Source organism: Notamacropus eugenii, chromosome 7 (genome assembly GCF_028372415.1).
Source record: "Notamacropus eugenii isolate mMacEug1 chromosome 7, mMacEug1.pri_v2, whole genome shotgun sequence".
Classification (NCBI taxonomy): Eukaryota; Metazoa; Chordata; class Mammalia; order Diprotodontia; family Macropodidae; genus Notamacropus; species Notamacropus eugenii.
Window position 1 is genome coordinate 56171271 of NC_092878.1, and position 20078 is coordinate 56191348.

Genomic DNA, 20078 nt, shown 5'->3' on the forward strand with positions numbered 1-20078 from the left:
GAAGCTATTGAGTATCTTGGTTCATTCATTCAACAAAGAATTTATCAAATACCTATGAACTGCCCCCACTACATTATATGAGTCCCTTCCCTCAGGCAACTTACAGGCTATTAGAGAGAAACATGGGTCTTTTCTCAGGCTTCATGCTTCTTGACCTCTCTGTAAACTTTGAGCCTGTGTTTACCTTCTTCTCCTTTTCTGGGATACTTTCTTCTGGTACTCCTCCTTCCTAATTGACCACCCCTTTTGCTCTTCTTTGCTGGAGCTTCATCCAAATCATACCCACTTACCACAGATGTGCCATAGCTATCTGTCCTGGGCCCTCTTCCTCTTCTTTTACTTGGTGATTTTGTTAGTTTCCATGGATACAATGATTATTTCTATGCTGGTGATTAAGAAAAATCTACTTTATCCCACATTAACCTCTCTTCTGACCTCCCGTCTTACATCTCCAGCTGCCTATTATTGGACATCTCAAACTGGACATCCCATAGATATCATAAACTCAGCATGTCCAAAACCGAACTCATTATCTTTACCTCCAAACTGAATCCTCTTCCTAACTTTCCTTGTGCTTTGTAGAGTGTCACTAGTCTTCCAGTCACTTAGGAAGAAGGATTGGTCCAAATCTGAGAGGAATTTGCCTGTATTACAACCCTGAGGGGAGCAGTTGTACCATCTGGCAGTTTCCTTTTTAAAATAATTATTATTGTTATCCAGGTGCTAGGTTCAGCTGTTTACATGCTGTCAAAAGAGTACAAGTGATGTCGCTGTTTTTCAATTTCAGTGCCCTGGGCCAAACTTGATTTTCCACACCTTGGTTATAACACTGCCTTGTGCTGTTTCACTTTGTTTTTTATTAACGTCTGATAAAGTAACAAATGGCATACTTATCAAATTTTCAGATGACAAAGTTAGAAAGAATAACTAACATATTGGAGGACAGGTTTGAGAAAGATCTCTTTAGTATAGAACTGTTGTGGTTTCATGATAATGTTGTGGTAGAACTATCTCAAAGAATTCAGTCAGACCATCTCTAATCCAAGCATAGACATTTCTTGAGATTGATGCTTCCTAGGAAGCCCAAGAGGGCCCAGCAACTTCAGAGAAAGCAAGATGGATTTTTATAGGGTAAAGATGCGATTACGTAACAAATTATGAATATTAAGAAGACAGGAGGAGTTTGTTAAGGATTAGGTTATAGGGGAGGAGTCCCAGCCACGGTCGAATTGTGTATGCAAATACCTACAATGCATACAGAAAAATCCATGGCAGGGTATGAATGTATGATAATGACATAATGGGCCTCTCTATGTCATAGGTTCACCGAAAGGATAGATTTTGCTGTTACCGAGCAGGTGCTTACTTAGAGAAAGTTCCTTCTGTTGTTTTGGGGTCCACATCCTGCATGGGCATCCTGGTGGTGCTGCTTTCTGATTGGCCAAGGATGGTCCTGTCTGAGACTAGATGGATGTGGTTGTGGTTGAGTGCATGAATACACCTGCTGTTTCTGTGGGAAGTATGAGGAATGGGTCTGGAACCAGTGACTGGCTAGAGACAGTGACTGGGATCTCATCTCAGGGACACTGCTGCTGTTCTGTGAGACATAGGAGTTCATGGACACACCTGTTCTAGTGAGCAGTGAGGCATATATAAAGAAGTTCGGATATTGAGTTAGGGATGGGGGAGTGGTGAAGTAGGGGTAATGGGACTGTAAGGAAGTTAGAATATTGGGGGTGGGGGCAGCTTTATTAGGATTCCATCCAAACTGACAACTTACTCCTCTACTCAGTTCTCTGGAAAAACAAATGAAACTTGTGAACCATCCTTCACTTAACAGCAATTTCTTCATGCCTTGTAGCTTCCTTTATAGCAAGAATGTAATCACCTCCCTGATGTCATGGTCCTCTTGGAGAATGAGGGACAAACAATGACAAATTTTGATCCCTGAAACTTTTTTTTTCCCTTAAGCACCTGACAACGCCCAATCACTCTGGCCCTCATTGACTAGAGAATGATAGGTCCCAGGCCACTCCCTACTTGGTCATTGTTTGGATCCTGATGGTCTCAGAGTGAACGTAGACAGCAGTGAGGAGTCAGACAAGAACAACAAAGTTTTCAGATCAGCGTTACAAACATTAATCTGTTGGTTCTCTAAATGTGTGATCTTGTCTAATGAGTCAATATATTGAAACAACTGACTTGCATTTATACTGACACTATTGCTTGCTATTGTTTCTCCTTGGTTCTTGAAGAGGATCATGACTCCAGGAAAATGATGCTACCACAGGCAAGTGAATTGGATATAGGGAGGGAGGGCTGTGCCAAGTCACCAGCCTCACTTTCTTCTCCAGAGCCATCTATAGATCAGGATGACTAGAGATGGCCCTAGATGCAGTAGAGACTTTGGCCTTTCTAAGCTAAGGTCTTTAACAGGTCTCAGTTTGACTGAGGCAATGCCTGTTCACTGATAAAGAAATGAGGCAGAGAATGGGCTCTTTACCTCATCAAAAAAAAAAAAAAAAACCCAAACAAACCCCAGATCCCAGTCTGGAAGGGAAATGAACAAAATTGTTTGGTAATTCAAACATTCTTTCACCTTGTCATTTTTTAGGGCTAGGGTGAAAACTGATCTTTTCCAATCTTGTGGCTACTGTTGAGTTTTTCAAATTTGCCAACATACTGAATGGAACACTTTAACAGCATCATCTCTTAGAATTTTAAATAATTCAACTGAAATTCCATCACCCTTACTAGTATTCCTGTTAGCAATTCTTCTCCTTCTCCAAGATGTCTGGCTCTAGATCAGTAACCATACCATTATCACTGAGGTTAAAGATCTTTCTTGCATACTCCTTCTGTATATTCTTGCCACCTCTTTTTTTATCTCTTCTACTTCTCATAAGTCCCTACCATTTTTATTTTTTTACCATATCCATTTTTGCATGAAACATTCCCTTGATATATCTACTTTTCTTGAAGACATCTCTTGTCTTTTCCATTTTATTGTTTTCTTCTATTTCTTTGCATTGTTCATTTAAGAAAACCTTATCTGTCCTTGGTATTCTCTGGAATTCTGCATTCAGTTGGACATATCTTTCCTTTTCTCTTTTACCTTTCACTTTCCATCTTTCCTCAGCTATTTGTAAAGCCTTATTAGACAGATATTTTGCTTTCTTGCTTTTCTTTTTCTCTGGGATATTTTTGTCCCTGCCCCTGTACAATATTGTGATCCTCTGTCCATAGTTCTTTAGGCACTCTTTCTACCAGCTCTAATCCCTTAAATCTATTCATCACCTCTACTTCGTATTCTTAAAATATATTGCTTAGGTCATACCTATGGGGTCTGATGGTTTACCCTACTTTCTTCAATTTAAGTTTAAATTTTGCAACAAGAATCTCACGATCTAAGTCACAGTGAGCTCTAAGTCATGTTTTAATTGACTATAGAGTTTCTCCACCTTTAGCTGCAAAGTATATAATCAGTCGGATTTCAATATTGACCATCTGTGTTGTCCATGTGTAGAATCACCTTTTGGATTGTTGTAAAAAAGTGTTTGCTCTGACCAGTGAGTTATCTTGACAAAACTCTGTTAGTCTCCGTCCCACTTCATTTGTACTCCAAGACCAAACTTACCTGTTATTCCAGTTATCTTTTGATTTTGTGCTTAAGCATTCCAATCCCCTGTGATGTAGGTGACATCTTTTTTGGTTGTTGTTTTTAGAAGATGTTGTAGGTCTTCAGAGAACTGAGCAGTTTTGGCCTCTTTGGAATCAGTGACTGGAACATAGACTTGTAGATCTGAAAACTACGTGATGCTTAACCCACTTGATCCCTTTCTCATGCTCCCATCACCATCATCACAGAAATGGAAGGGGGCCACATATTAGTCAGGACTATTTTGCATTTTTAGCTCTTTGGTGCCTGGGTCACCATGGCCAAAGAATTCATCACTTTATGGCCAAACTTCTGGTAATGTCTCCTCATACTTTGCTGTTCCTCATGGAGCAGACACAATCTGTTATCCAAATCATACTCAAAGTTTTTCCTGGTTGTTTGAATATGCCAATGCTTATGCTACCTGACATAGTCTTCAAGAACCCAGTGTTACCTCCATACCATGATGCAGCATCACACTATGATTTCTGTAGAGGAATGCGGAGACATAAAAAATAAGAAATATTATTTGCTTTAGATCTCACTATCTGTTAAGTCCAGTAGGTATTTAGGGAGACTACTTGAGATAGGTTGTGATCCCCAATCAGATACTGTACATGGTTCACGAGAGGACTGATATTGTCTGTGGGTAAATAGAACAGAAAGTATTGTGATGAGGTCTCTCTATGCTTTAAGCATTTTTTCTCTGGGGAGTACATAATAGGGAATCTGTGTGAAAAAATGTTGTTGCATATTTTCTTCCAGTTGAGGAGGGAAACGAGAGGAGGGGGGGGAAAGCACAATTCAAGGAGAGGAAAGAAAGTTAGAGATGGCTGGGTGAGGAGTTTAATTACCCTGGCCATCTAAGACCCTGTCATACTGTTGCCCCCTGAGACTTTACCTTGAGCCTAGACTGTAGAGGACTTGACCAGAAGTCTGGTAAAGCAGAGGAAGGCAGTGGAGTTAGACTGAGGAAGCTGCCTGATCAAACTGCCAATCCAGAAACATATGGCTGAGATAAAATTGCCAGTAGAATCCTTGTGTATATGTGAGTGCCCATGTTTTTGTGAAGGAAAGAAAGGAAACTAGCAATGTTGTGCCTTTCTAGTTGAAAATAGGTAAGTCTTTAAGAATTACACATAAACAGCCCACTCTAATGCATTCTCTCTTCTCACTGAGGCTCAAGTCACTCTATTTTGTCCCAAATAATAAATATGTGCCTGAGGAAGATAGCATATAACTTCAGGTATGATTTAAAAAAAATTCCACTTTCAAAATAAATAAAATAGAAGGTATTTAAATTGCTAAAATATTTCTGAATCTATTAAATAACAGTTCTTATACAGGTTAACTGTGGATTATTTAAGCAAATAAGTTCAAAATCTACTTAGGGCAGGCATTCTTAACCTTTCTGTTTCAAGGACTTGGGTAGTGATCTGGTAGAATCCTGGTCCCCTTTCTCAGTATAATGTTTTTAAATGCACAAAATGAAATACATATGATTATGAAGGAAACAAACCATATTGAAATAAAGTTAACAAAATATTTAAAAGAAAAGAAAGCAACTTCATGGACCCCAGGTTAAGAACTCCTGACTGGGGTCATGAGCTTTTCTAATTGTTGAAGAGAATGGATTTTGCCTCTCTTCCAATTAACTGCCCACTTTTTCATTGAATTCCACACCTGTGAAATGGCCCACTATACTTGGATAGAATTCCAAATAAATTTTATGATCCATGAGGAACTGTGTCATTTTTCATCTTTGCATCTTGAGCATGTAACACTCATAGTAAATGCCTGAATAAATGCTGTCGATTCATCTTAGTATCCTAAAGAACTGGAACAGTGTCTTGTCCACTGTAGGCGGTCAATAACTATTGATGACAACGATGTCCCAGAAGAGGTTTTGTATGAATGGCCACTATGTTCACCAGTGGATCTCCCATTGTTTATGAGGAGTGTATGTGTTCTCAGTGTTTCCATTCACTATACTATCCACTTATATAACCAAGCTAGATCATCTAGTAGTAAAGTTAAATAGAATTAACAATGATAAGCAATAGAAGTTCATATCTCTGTCATTTACACAAGTCATTTAACTTCTTTAGGTCTTGATTTCTTCATCTGTAAGATGACAAAGTGTTTAAGGTCATGTCTAGCTCTTTGGGTTGGATTCTGTGATCCTTCAGACTCACTTTTACGTCAATTGAAGCAGAAGCATATTAGAGCCAGCTGATACTTTGACAAACAATTGTTAAATGATCAGTGCGAGCCCTTACAACTCAGAAATCAGCAAATACTACAAATCAGGACTTGATTTCATGTTCTGTCTAGACATAAGAAAGTGATGGAGAAAATATTAATAATGTTAATAATGTTAACAATGTCCATAAATATTAATGATGCAAATTAAACTTTAAAGTGTCATGCACACTTCTTTTTCCTTAGAAGACTGGTAGTTAAACATTTACCAGCACACAGTAAACAGGTTTTGCCAACACAATAGACGTCTATGTCAATTTTCACTGAATATTCTGCCGTGTAAGCAGGTCAGATTTTTGTGAAAAGCAATCCCTGTAGCTTCTATCTCTTGGACTAATCATCTTTTTTATCTTTTCTCATAGTTTTTCCTTCCTTCTTATCTCTTTAAAACCTGACTAAAAGTATGTCTTTTCTACCTGACCCTTTCCTTAAGTTTTCCTTCATCATTTACTTGCATGACACTCAGTGTATGTAACAAACGCTGATTTGCAGGTCATTGTGGTGGGTACCACTGGAAAGGCTTTTGAGGAGCACAGTCTTCTGGATCTTAAAGAACAACAAAAAAAGGAACTAGTTTGCACAATCTATTTCTCATGTTTTTTTACTCTACATAAGACAGAACCTGTTATCTTACTGAATTTGAGACTATTTCCTTTTTATTTTGCTTTCTCAGCATTTCATAATTTGGCTGACTGTGCCACACCTATTTCTAATAATAGCATCCAGCATTTATATAGCATTTTAAGGTTTGCAAAGTACTTCACAAATCTTATCTCTTTTGATCCTCATAACTCTGGGAGGCATATGCTATCATTATCCCCATTATATAGATAAGGAAACAGGTGGAGAGAGGATAAGTGACTTACACACAGTGTAAATAGGATTAAAACTCAGGTCTTCCTGACTCCAAGTGCAGTCCTCTTTCCACTAGCTATCTAGGTTTTAAGGGTTTGACATAATAAATACAGTAGAGAAAAGCTGTAAGGAGGTCAGAGGCTTGTGCCTGGACTTTTGGGGAATTCTCAGTGAATAAAGTTTTGGAGAGATACCTAGAAAAGACACGTTTTAATGTGACTATCTCCCTAAAAAGATGCTAGAGGTGATCACCTATACTCCACACTTTTTGGATGCTGTGACCATTTTCTCCTTAGGCTTATAGTCTAGGAAATGCGGAAGATAAAAGTGGAGAAGAGTTGGGTGTATCCTAGTTTTAGAGCTAAGATGACTTAATCAAACCTCAGTATCATGATTTAGCAATGATAATTATAAAATAAAATAGTCTAGAATTTTCTGACAAACTCATCAAACAAAAAAAGTAGACTTTACATGTTTTTTAAAATGCCTATGAAGAAGCAGAGACTCATCTATCCTCTGTACGTTACAAATGCCCAAACCAACAAATCCTGAAATTGAAGACCATTAGTTAAGTTGGACTTGTCTCTCTCTATTGCATAGAACAGATGACCAGACTCATACAATTCACTTTGCAAGTCATGGCATCATGTTCCTGATGTCAAGGTCCTCTTCAATAATAAAGGACAAATCACATACAATACAAGGCCAGATGACACTTGGAATCAGAAGACACAAAAATTTAGGAGGTAAGAACTTAAAGGACTATATATATTAAAATAGGTCAAGAAAAATTATTTTGTGATAAACAATAAAACTCCATTAAAATGATGATGTCAAGGCAAATTCATGCTACATACAGGGTTTTTTTTTTTTTTGTATTAGTATAGATTTACTCTGTGCTACATGATCTGACACCATGAATGACTGAATTTGTAGCGTATATAAGGGCGAGATTTTATTTTCATTATGGGCATGAAGAATTTTTCCCCCTTAAAACTGATTGTTTGGAAATGTAAACCTGTACTTAGAATCATTTATTTAGAGCTAGAAGGGGCCTGGAAGGTCATCTAATCTAACCCTCTTTTTACAACTGAGAAAACTGAGGCACAAAGGAATTAGGTGACTTGTCCAAGATCATACAAGTAAGAAGTGACAGTGAGAATTTGAACCCAGATTCTCTGAGTCTAGAACCAGTGCTCTTTCCACCATACCAGGCTACTCTCAATGAATTAGACTTATTTTTCATTACCTTTATTTTTGATGAATAAAAAATGAGATCTATTATGAATTTGCTTTTCTAGGACTGAGTATTGTACAAAATCATTTTTATTTTGTAAGCAACAAAGGTGATACCTGCCTTCATGATTCATTCCTGTCATCCAGCACATAAGTTCACCTCTCACCCACCTCACCCCCCACATACACTCACAAACTCTAAAAAGAAATGATTTTTTTTTCCAACGTAGTGTTCTGGATTAGTCATTTCTGAGATATGATTCCTTCATAAGATTCATTGTAGACAATGCTACTTCCCAACATTACCTCTCAGACAGAACAGTTGTATCTCTGCTAGTATATAAAATATCCTTTATATATAGTACATAGTAGTAGTATAGTAGTATGCTGTCTGAAATATTTAGTACATAAAACAAAATCTTTAAGCAGACAGAAAGGGAAATGCCCTTGCAACACATTTAATTTCTATCTTTGGTGTTAAGATAATTTTTCTAGATAAATTGTTTTTGATTCTGGAGTGTTAGAAAGTCTGGAGATATGTCACCATTTCTCCATATATTTATTTAACACAGTGTTCCAACAGAGAGCTTCAATTTGGAAGACAGAGGCAGAAGACCAGGACTGCGATCCTAACACATAATCAGATCGGAGCTAAGAGCCTGAAAGTCTCATACTCCTGAGTCCTAGTTAGAAACTGCACAAAGATAAGGAAATGAATCGTGTTTCTAGTGTTCTCCAGTGTGGCCACTATAGTAAGGGCCTGCAGAGATCCTATTATTCAACACACATGCACCAACACACATGCACAAACACACATACAACACACACACACACACACACAACACCCCAAACTTTCATTTAACAGAGTTTGCCTTTCTATGAATTTTAGATTTCTCTAGACTGGATCCTGCAAGTTAATAGTTTCTCTCTCAAAAAAGCTATGGGATTTAAAAAAACAATGAACATTATCAAACCCATAAAATGTAAAATGAAAATGCTAAGCTCCATTGTAACCTTAAGGTTTTTCTTTTTTAAAGTGGTCACAGTTGTGAAGAAGCCTTAAATAAAATTTCATGCTCAAAATGAAACAGTAGTTTGCCAAGGAAGATTAGTTAATTCAGCTGCATTGCTTTAGACTTTAGATTGCATGCTAGATAGGGACTGAATTTGAATCATGCTCCTACTTGGGTACATTGGAAAGTTTTTCAGATAAATCCTTGGAATTCATCTCACTCTTGAAGAGTTTTCTTAATCTTTTTCATTCTAGTTGTTTTACTTATGTGGATAGACAGAAAGAAACACTCCTCCAGGGCCTATAGGGCAATTTAAACATAAAATAACACAATGGATTGATTTAATCAACTGCTTTCGTGGCAGCCTCACTTTGGGGGAAATAAACAACCATTCATAAACATCACCTAGATTTACTGCTTCAATCGGAAGATTTCATAACCGATTCTGGCCTCTGCAGTGAAAGACCTACCAAAGTCTTAACAATGAAACACTTCTGGGTTTTGTTGTAAGTGTTGTTGTCATTAAAAGGCTTACAGATTCCGCTAGTGGAGAGCTTGAAGTGGGAACAAAGGAAGGACACAAGAAACCCCAGCAGGGAAGCAATTCGTTTCTGATTCTGCAACCAAGAGGTAAACTTTCCTAAGGAAAAGTGATTTTGGTGCCTTCACACTCTCTCTCTCTCTCTCTGTCTCTCTGTCTCTGTCTCTGTCTGTCTCTCTGTTTCTCTGTCTCTGTCTCTCTCTCTGTCTTTGTCTCTGTCTCTCTCTGTCTCTTTCTCTCTCTCTGTCTCTCTCTCTCTCTCTCTGTCTCTCTGTCTCTGTCTCTGTCTCTCTCTCTCTCTCTCTCTCTCTCTCTCTCTCTCTCTCTCTCTCTCTCTCTCTCCCCACCCCCACCCCCCAATCCAGTTAAGGTACCTATGCTTTCTTTAAGTCTCCATGACCGAGTTAGATGAGTTAAGGTGAGTTATATCTGGAAAGCCCATTCCTAGATAATGCAGAAAGGAGGACACAGATAGCATTTTGATTTTCCCTTAACATCAACGCATTAAGGAAGTAGCCTAGCACAGAAGAGAGAGGTCAGACTCGGGAGTCAGATAATACCTGAGTTCATACAATGTGACCTTGGGCAAAGCCCCTAACTTTTCAGCGCATTAGGCGACTCTCTAAAACCAACGAATTGCCGATCTGCACCATTGGAGTGGTTTTTCGCGACTGGAAGATCCCCACTCTTGAAATCACAAGTTCCAGTTAAACAAGGGGATGGGTTGGGGAGATTAGTTTCAACATTGGTTTGTATTAACCCCTAGGCAACTGAACTTTCTACGGGGTTGTTTGTAAAGGTTTGACCAGATCGGGCCTGCCCAGAAGACGAGTTCCTGAGACGATTTGGGACTGCAAAAGTGCCCGGAGCTCCAGGTTTTCTGGTGAAACAGAATCTTTCCCCCCAGATTTCCTGTCACCGCTTCTTATCTAGAGCATGAGCGGCGACTACCCCTTTGAGTGACAGTCTAGGGGGAAAGGGAACAGGGAAGACGGGGTTTGGGATGCGCATCTACAACTTTTAACAGTACCTTCCAATATGTACACGAGTAAGACCGAGCATTTCAGTGGGAGAGGGAGAAAATGTCATCTAGGGCTGGACTAAGTGTGGGGCTAAGTGGAGATCCTGGAATCTCCAACTTTGTGCACCTCTAGGGGCTCCTGGCTCACTTTGGTTTAAAAGCGCACACACGTTCCCCTGAGCCAGTCGCCTTTTACCTGGTGCGCAAAGGCACAGGTGAAAGGTTCTCTCACTGCGCCTACTACATTCGCACGACCTTTCGGTTTTTCCTTCTCCCAGCTCTCCAACTTTGCTCAACCAGTAAGAGATAGGAGACTGGCGCCAACGGACACACATACCACACACATACACACACACACACACACACACACACACTACATCACGCATACACTGTAGCACGCACAAAAACACACGCACAAGCACACCTGAGAAGCTCACATTCTCCTTCCCCTCTTTCTTTCACCCACCATCACTGCCGCCACCGCCTCAATCCCTTCTGTGCCCAGATCGGAAAGGATGATCACCCAGACTGAACCCCAAGTCTCAAGTCTTCCCCAATAAGGCGCTGCTTCCCAGCGCCTTTTCCTAACGGATGGGGTGTCTTCCCTCCTTTTAGGGGAACAAGAGACGGTCTGAGAAAGTGGAAAACCAGTAAGGTGTAGGAAAGCGGAACAGGCGCTTCCTCGACAGGCTTGACCTCCACGCGTTTCCACTGCAGAGAAGGAACCTGCAGCTCGGGACAGTTCCTTCTCTGGAGCTCACAGTCCTTCTCGGGATCGTGGCTGTCAGCAGACAGCTCTGCCCGAGGAGAGCAAGGAAGGAGGATCCCAGCATGGATTGGGGGCTGTGGGGTGCGCTGATGGAAGGGCTCGAGATTCACTAGAGGAAAGCTCTCCTTGTGGGGTCTGCGTCCAAGCAGGACCTGGAACTGGCATCTGTCGGGTTAAACTCACCTGTTCCGAAGCGTCCTTTTATTTTCTCTTCTCTTTGTGACCTGGGGGTTTTGTAAGTCTTCCTGAGTCGCTGGGACTGCCCCAGGGGCTGATTCCGCGCCCCCCGACCCCCCCTGGGGCGGCACACCCGGCTAGCTTGGGAGCTGCGACTGTGTCTGCGCGGCTGGATTGGCCCCCGAGTCCATGGAGGGCGCGCCGAGTGCCTCAGCATCTCGGCGTCTCCCATTTAAATGTCCGCCGGCTGCACGCCGCGCTCCTGGGCCTCGCCACATCATTGGCCAGGCGCCGCCCGGCCCGGCCCGCTATTCCGCCCCCTTTTCCCGTTACTGAGTCCCCCTCCTTTCTTCTCTCCCCATACAGCCCCCCTCCCCGGCTCCCAGCGGGGACCCCTACCAGACTGAACCCGCCTCCTTTTCTCCTCCCTCCCCAAAGCCCCCTCCCTCTACCTGGGCCAGCGGGGAGAGGTCACCCCAGGGGACCGCTCCTGGAATGCACAGCAAATCACATTTTCCGCTCCCGTTAGAAGGGGAAGATCGGTAGGAAATCCCCCAGCCTTCCCACCCCCCTCATTTTCTCCTCCCCTGGCCCCAGAGCTTTGCCTTTCTCTCCTTCTGAGGTTTCTTTCATTGCCCTGTGGCTCCCTACATCCCTGTCGCTCGCGATCTCATGATAGAGGAAATCGGTGTCACGACAGAGGATGCGGTCATTTTCGTCCAACTTAAGATCGATCAGAGAAAGCGGGACCCTGAGGGCTCGGGGATCCCAGGGGGTTGATTCTAGGCCCCCAGATTTGAAATGGACCTCAAAGACCCTCTTAGGCACCAACAACTCAAGTACCACGGACCTCTGAGCACTTAATCAACCTATCAACATTTCTTCTTCCATCCCCGAACTCTCCTTTCCAGGGTTTCTTTTAAATGCAGACTAGCTTTTTAAATGCAGACTAGGCTACAGATGTTTTGCGGTATCCTTCTGAAGTAAGGGAAAGTCGAGGAAAAAAAACCTGAAGAGACAAAACTTAGTTGACCCCACAGAGGAAAATATTTACTTATGGAGAATCAGGTAACTGAAGCAATCGGAGATAATTAAATCTCGAAAATCTAACTCGAGAAAAGTTAGATGCAGAAATACAATATTTAAAGAGTCTGTTAGGCTTTGGATGTATATGCTCACCCATATTATGATTATTCATCCAATTAATATATGAGACATGTCTAGGTACCCGAATATTGTGTTTGTGTGTGTGTGTGTGTTTGTTTAAATAGGAGTAAGGACTTTTCACATTTGCCTTCTTTGGCCATACCATTCTCATGTCATACAGAAGAAAAAAAAATGCATCCATTTAGTCGGCTTAAAAAAAAAAGACTGTGGAAATTGTTTTGTGTGTATCTTCCATGACCCATAGGGGAAAACTGGCCAGTTTTCTTCATTTGCAATCAGCCTTGCCTGGATGTAGAAAACATTAAAAGTTATGCAAAATAACGTTTTCCAAGAAGCAAATCTGAATGTTAGCTTCATTTGTGACCATGAAATCTACTGAGAGAGAGAGAGAGAGAGAGAGAGAGAGAGAGAGAGAGAGAGAGAGAGAGAGAGAGAGTTTAAGAGCCAGTTTTCATGACATACAAAATCAGAAAAAGACAGTTTCCTTTTGGAAAATGAACTTGCTACTGATCTAAAGTCAGAGACAAAGATCCTAATGGTTTTAAATGACCTTACATGTATTTTCCAAATTCATTTCTTGGAATGAACAACTTCCACAAACATATGGACTATAACATCTGAATGGGTGCCTTATGTCAAACCACTTTAAAATCCAATAGCCATCTGAAGAGAGTGGTTAAAATAGACATACATGTAAAATATTAGGGTGTGACTATCTGACCAAGAATTACATTAGACAAAGCCTAAACTGGACTGTCCTGATTTAAATTTGTGGAGCCAAATTCTGTCACTGAATAAACTACTCTTCAGTGTTTCAGATGCCTAATCTCACTGGTGCCAGTGTTGTCTCCAACTGACAAAGATTATTATCCCTCACATTTTAATCTTTGTGATTTTTGTGTCTGGAAAAATCTATTATCTGGTGATCAGTCTTCCCTACCACCTTTGAGCATAATGCTCTTTATTCTCTTCTTTAAATGCATCCTATAAATATTGTGCACTTTGCTAGGACTAAAGAACTAGTTTATTACATCATGAGGTCTATAGTGGTGAGCTTCTCAGTATTTAGCTAGGTTAGTGTTACTCAAAAGTTGTTCTGCCCATGAAAGGCCCATTCTAGGATCCTTTCCAGCTCAGTAGAGACCTCCATAGTTTGTACTCAGTTCTCAATGGCTATAAATTAGGAACAAAGTGGACATGTTATGGCAATTCATTAACAGTAAGACTATGCCTAATTCCAGTGTCATTTTAAAATATTTTGATGCCTTTGTGTGTATGTGCATATGTGTGTGTGTGTGTGTGTGTGAGACAGACAGACAGAGACAGAGAGACTTTTCACAGAAGGGAAGGAAGGGAGGGAAGGAGAAAGGGAGGAAGATTTCATTTTTAGAGACTAGTAAACTTTTTAAGAATTTACTCTTTTTTATTCAATAATCAAACTAAGTAAATTGTGGAGCTCAGTAATGATAATAAGTGAGAACATTTATTCCCTTGAATTCAGCAAATATTTATCAAGTGCCTACTATGTGCAAGGCACTATGCTAAGTAATAGGTATAAAAAGACAAAAATGAAACAGACCCTGCCTTCAAAGAACTTATATTCTAATGTGGGGAGGAGTTTGCAACATGTATGTAGAGAAGTAAACAAAAAAAATTAGGCAAAGAAATATAAACTAATTCCAAGGGGGAAAGACTGCTAATATCTAGGGGACTTGGCAATAATATACAAAACTTCCATATGCATTGTTGCTCTAGCATCTTCCTCATGCGGTAAGGAAAACTATTTGGATAGTCATCAGTTTCATTTGTTTGCATGGTGAAGCAATAGAGGAAAGGACTTGGATTTGCTGAAACTGACTGAAGAAGTAGATTCTCACATGCAGTGGTCTATTGTAATGATGTGAAGGGCCATTAAAAACCTCTAAGGTTGTTGTCTTTGACTTTAGATTAGCAGGCTTCAGAGTCAGGAAGCTCCAGGTTCAACTCCTGCCTCTGGTACTAGTATATGACACTCCACAAGTAATAACCTCTCGGAGGTCCCCCACACCCGCAGTTTTCTAGGGTTTTAAATTTCTGAACAACTATCATTCTGGTTGGGTAGAGTGAGTTTCCTAACCAGATGAATGAAACCACCCCCACCCCCCAAATGTGTTTATAGTGCAAGCTATCTATGAATTCTGATATGGGTGGAAGATCCAATTGAATATGAGTTCTTCCAGGACAGGGATTGTTTTTCATTTTTGCATTTGTATCTATCCCTAGCCTAACCATAACTTGCTTGTAGTGGAAGCTTAATAAATGCTTGTGGAGTGGAGCTGAATTGAACTGAAGCATAGGAAACTAAACCAAAGTTGCTGGGGGTGAGGGTGGGAGTAGAATGGAAAGGTCAAACCAGTTTCTATTTTTAGTAGGTATAGAGTAGGGAGACAAGTGTACTAAGTGGGTTTGTACAAGGATAAAACGTTTCTTAACAACAACCACTTCACCATAACATTTTTTTTTTCAAAATCATTGTTGGGCTACTACATAGATATTGTAGGCAGCTAGGTGACAGAGGATAGAGCCCTGGTCTCAGTCAGGAGGACTTGAGTTCAAATCTGCCTCAGATGCTTACTAGCTACGTGACCCTGAATAAGTCATTTAACCTTGTTTGCCTCAGTTACTCATCTGTAAACTGAACTAGAGAAGGAAATGGCAAATCACTCCAGTATCTCTGCCAAGAAAACCTCAAATGGAGTCACAGAGAGTCAGACACATGACTAAAATGACTCAACAACAATGAGTAGATATACATTGAAAACAGGATACATAAATCCTCATCTGAGTTTGACTACGAATTTGTTATCCTGATTGTATTTCCACAATACTTGAATTGTTTCTTTCTAGCTGCTTGCAATATTTTCTCTTTCACCTGGGAGTTCTGGAATTTGGCCACAATGTTCCTAGGAGTTTCTCTTTTTGGATCTCTTTCAGGCGGTGTTCTGTGGATTCCTTGAATATTTATTTTGCCCTCTGGTTCTAGAATCTCAGGGCAGTTTTCATTGATAATTTCATGAAAGATGATGTCTAGGCTCTTTTTCTGATCATGGCTTTCAGGTAGGCCCACAATTTTTAAATTGTCTCTCCTGGCTCTATTTTCCAGGTCAGTTGTTTTTCCAATGAGATATTTCACATTATCTTCCATTTTTTCATTCTTTTGGTTTTGTTTTGTGATTTCTTGGTTTCTCATAAAGTCATTAGCCTCCATCTGTTGCATTCTAATTTTGAAAGAACTATTTTCTTCAGTGAGCTTTTGAATCTCCTTTTCCATTTGGCTAATTCTGCTTTTGAAAGCATTCTTCTCCTCATTGGCTTTTTGAACCTCTTTTGCCAATTGAGTTAGGCTAGTTTTCAAGGTGTTATTTTCTTCAACATTTTTTTGGGTCTCCTTTAGCAGGGAGCTGATTTGCTGTTCATGCTTTGACTTCATGTCTCTCATTTCTCTTCCCAGCTTTTCCTCCACCTCTCTAACTTGATTTTCAAAATTCTTTTTGAGCTCTTCCATGGCCTGTGCCCATTGGGTGGGCTGGGACACAGAAGCCTTGATTTCTGTGTCTTTGCCTGATGGTAAGCATTGCTCTTCCTCATCAGAAAGGAAGGGAGGAAATGCCTGTTCACCAAGAAAGTAACCTTCTATAGTCTTATTTCTTTTCCCTTTTCTGGGCATTTTCCCACCCAGTGACTTGACCTCTGAATATTTTCCTCACACCCACCTCACCTCCTGATCCTCCCAGCCAGTGTTTGGGGTCTGAGATTCAAATGCTGCTTCCAGCCTCAGGGCTTTGGGTGGGGGCAGGGCTGCTATTCAGTGTGAGATTAAATTCAGATGCTCAGGTGAGGGCAGGGCTGCCTCTCAGGCTCAGTTCCCTCAGGGAGTTTATGCACAGACCTTCAACAATGGATCCAGGCTCCTGCCTGCTTGGAGAGCCCTGGTCTGCCGCTGCCCCTCAGCTTCTGTCTCCCGAGGGGGCCCGAGCCATGGGGGCACCCCACTCCCCCCTCGACTCACCAAAGGGTCTCTCTCACAGACCCCCGTCACCTGTGGGTGGAGGTACTTGTGCGGCCGCTGGAGATCCCGTCCCTGAAGCCTGCTCGGATCTGTTCCTCTCGGTGCCACGGCCACGGCAGGGCTGTACTCAGCTCCCAGTCCCGGCGCCCAGTCCGCAGCACGAAGGACCTTTTACGAGAGGTTTGCAGGTCTCTCCGGAACAGAAATCTCCCTCGCTCCAATGTTCTGTGGCCTCTGGGTGCAGAATTCGCCGTGAGTTACTTCTTTGTAGTTGTTCTATGGGTTGTGGGTTCGGAGCTATGTGTATGTGCGTCTTTCTACTACGCCATCTTGCTGATAACCTTGACTACTAATTTGAAAGTACATTTGCAACTGATCACCAAGAGGCGTGTTAGTTTGCTCTTGCTGGGCTTCTACCGTTTGGTTTGAGAATTGAATTACCTAGTAATGTCTATAGATCAGGTGTAAGAAGACCTTGAAATTTTTGTAGACATGGTGAACTGGAATACATCATTCCACTAATTTCTCTACCTAAAAGATGCCATCTGGAAGACATTGTTTATAAAGTATACCACACCTCTCAGCTTCAGTTTCCTCATCTATAAAATAAGAAATAATGGGTTGAAAAAGATGGTCTCTAAGGTCCCTGACTCTAAACCTGTGATTCTGTAATATCTCTCTCTCTCTCTCTCTCTCTCTCTCTCTCTCTCTTTCTCCTCCTCCTCCCCCCCTTTCCACTCTCCCTCTGATGAGATCTTCAAATAGTATAGTCCTTCAGAGTTTCACAGTACCATATTCATTCAAAAATGACTAATAATACTTGCTATCTTTAATGCTTTAAAGTTTACAAAATGTTCCATTACAAAATTCCTTGATGTCATCATAATTAGCTATCATTCCATCTCCCCCTGAGCCTCATTTCTCCTAAACCTATTCTTTATCCTCAAGAGAACCTCTAGCCTCTCTACCCCTCCCTGTTCTCCCAGGCTCCATTCTGGCTTTGCTTTCCTCCTTTCCAAATATTGATTCTACAGATAACCAATTCAAATCCCTATTGTCCCTTCCTGTCAATTCCCTGCCCTCTGATCTATTGCACTCATACCTAAGCAAACTGTAACCTCAGATTACCCTTACCACCCGAGTCCACTCCTACTCAAGGACCACTGAAGGATGTTGGTGGAAGTCAAGAAACCACATTGTTTGAATCTGTTACAACTTTACATAATTTAATCTCAACTGGGATTTCACTATATCAATATTATTCCTTTACACATCCTTAATAGCTTCTCCCATCCACCTCAGTGGTTGTTTCAGATTTTCTCTTCTCGCCTCAAAGCTCCCACAACACTCTTTCCCCTTTCCTCTTAGCATAGTACTTTCCCTTATATTTTGTTGAGAAAATATCTTAATAAAAGCTTATTGAATTGAAGGAAGAGGAGTGCATTGCGGAGGTTCACCAAAGATGACAAGGAACAATTATACTCATCAGAAGACATGAAAACTGTTTTATTTTTGTTCTGATTAGTCACATGTCTTTCTCCCACTATGGCTGAAAATTCTTTGCTTCTGTTCTACCATTTCATCTTTGGGATTTAAGATTTATGTATATATTTAGTGGCTTGGGATTTAAGATGTATGTATTAATTTTAGGATTGAAGGATACTAAACATTCTCTTCTGGGCATTATTTACTACTAGCTAGTATTAATATATTAGTGTATGTAAAATGTAGATACACAAAATAGATCAGTTCTGTAATCAGTTGCTTCATCCAAGAATTTCTTGCAATTAAATCCATTGAGTGCCTGCATAGACCTTGGCCTAAAGGGCCCAAGGTCTCCCACTGCATCCTGGGTCATCTCCAGTCATTCTGATGAATATCTGGTCATTGGATTCCGGTGGTTCTGGAGGAGAAGTGAGGCTGGTGCCCTGCACAGCCCTCCCTCACTCAAAACAAAGTCAAGTGCAAGTCATGTCATCACTTCTCTGATGGCATGGTCTTCTTTGGCAATGAAGGACAAACACAACAATCGAGAAAACAGAAGCCATTCACTCAAAACTCACTCTTCTTCCCGACTTTCCATCTCCATCTCCAAATGTTTTGACATTCTCCTCTTTTTCTTATTTTATTCTAGTCTCTAATGAATAGGGGACCTTTCCCCTCACCAAAGCCAATCCCTCAACTCTGGATTTTACCCTTTCTAGGCTTTTCTTTCTGAAAAAATCACTTCCACAATCAATCCACTTCCCTCTAAATTCAAATACCTTCCAATCTACCAGCTTCTTCCCTGCTACTTATAGATCTGCTCAGTTCTAATCCTTCCTTAAAAATACATGAGTTGACCTTACCATCCCTTCAAACCAACATCCTGTATCTTCCATCTCCCATACAAACTTCTAGAAAAAAAATGTCTATTCTTATTGTCTCCATTTCTTTTCATATACTCCTCAAACCCTTGCAATTTGACCTGATTTCTTTGCTCAGCTGAAACTGTGCTCTCCAAAGATTTTATATTTACAAAATCCAGTGATCTTTTCTCAGTCCTAATCATCTCTTCAACATTTAACATTATTGATGACTCCTTCTTCCTGGGAATCATTTTCTGGGTTTTCATAAGAAAACCTCATTCTTTTCCTACTTTCTCTTGATCTCCCATTGCTATATTTCCATCCATGTCCTGACTCCCTAACTGTGGGTGGGCTTCAACCTATATTCCCAGACTTATTACACATTATTCATATTCAAATTCCAGTCAAGATGGTCAACTTGCAATGCTTCACAGATAACATTTCATTTTTCATCCTTATACCTTTTTATAGATAGTCCAGCATTCCTGTAATTTATTCCCTTCCCACCTTCCCTTCATACACCTCCTACATCAGACTTTCTCTGATCATCCAAGATTATCTCAGGGTGCCATGCAACCATAAAATTGTCTGTCTTTCTTGCTTATGTAACTTTCTGGATCTAAAATTTTGGATTTGAAGATTATAGATCCAGAGCCAAAAGAGATTCCAGAAGCCATATCATCTAAATCTTTCACATTTTAAATGTGGAAACCAAGGCTCAGAAAGCTTAAATGATTTGCTTCAGAGTTAACAGAACTTATATAATACGTTATACCATAAGTTATGTTCTACATATAATAGAAGTATATAACAGAGCTAAATCTTGGTCCTCTGACTCCAGAGACAATGTTCTTTCTACTTACTCTCTGTGTGATCTTGGGAAAAATTCCTTAATTTCTCTGAGCCTTAGTTCCCTCATCTATAAAATGAGGGGGTTGGACTAGATGGTTTCTGAGGTTCCTTCCAGCTCTCGAGCTATGATC

General features: G+C 40.6%; 1 protein-coding gene and 1 pseudogene across 8 annotated transcripts in view; one reads left to right on the forward strand and one right to left on the reverse strand.

The window, feature by feature from the left end:
• Positions 1-11764, reverse strand: part of LOC140514447 (TP53-binding protein 1-like) — a 130923-nt gene extending 119159 nt beyond the window's left edge. For 7 of the 8 annotated variants that reach the window (XM_072624842.1, XM_072624849.1, XM_072624840.1 and 4 more), the window contains exon 1: positions 11539-11764. In XM_072624842.1, coding sequence (XP_072480943.1) covers positions 11539-11764 — 226 coding nt within the window. The remainder of the gene's footprint in view (positions 1-11538) is intronic. The other variant, XM_072624846.1, reaches the window with a different exon arrangement.
• The window catches only part of LOC140514476 (enhancer of rudimentary homolog pseudogene), a 55788-nt pseudogene that overhangs the window by 7387 nt on the left and 28323 nt on the right, over positions 1-20078 (forward strand).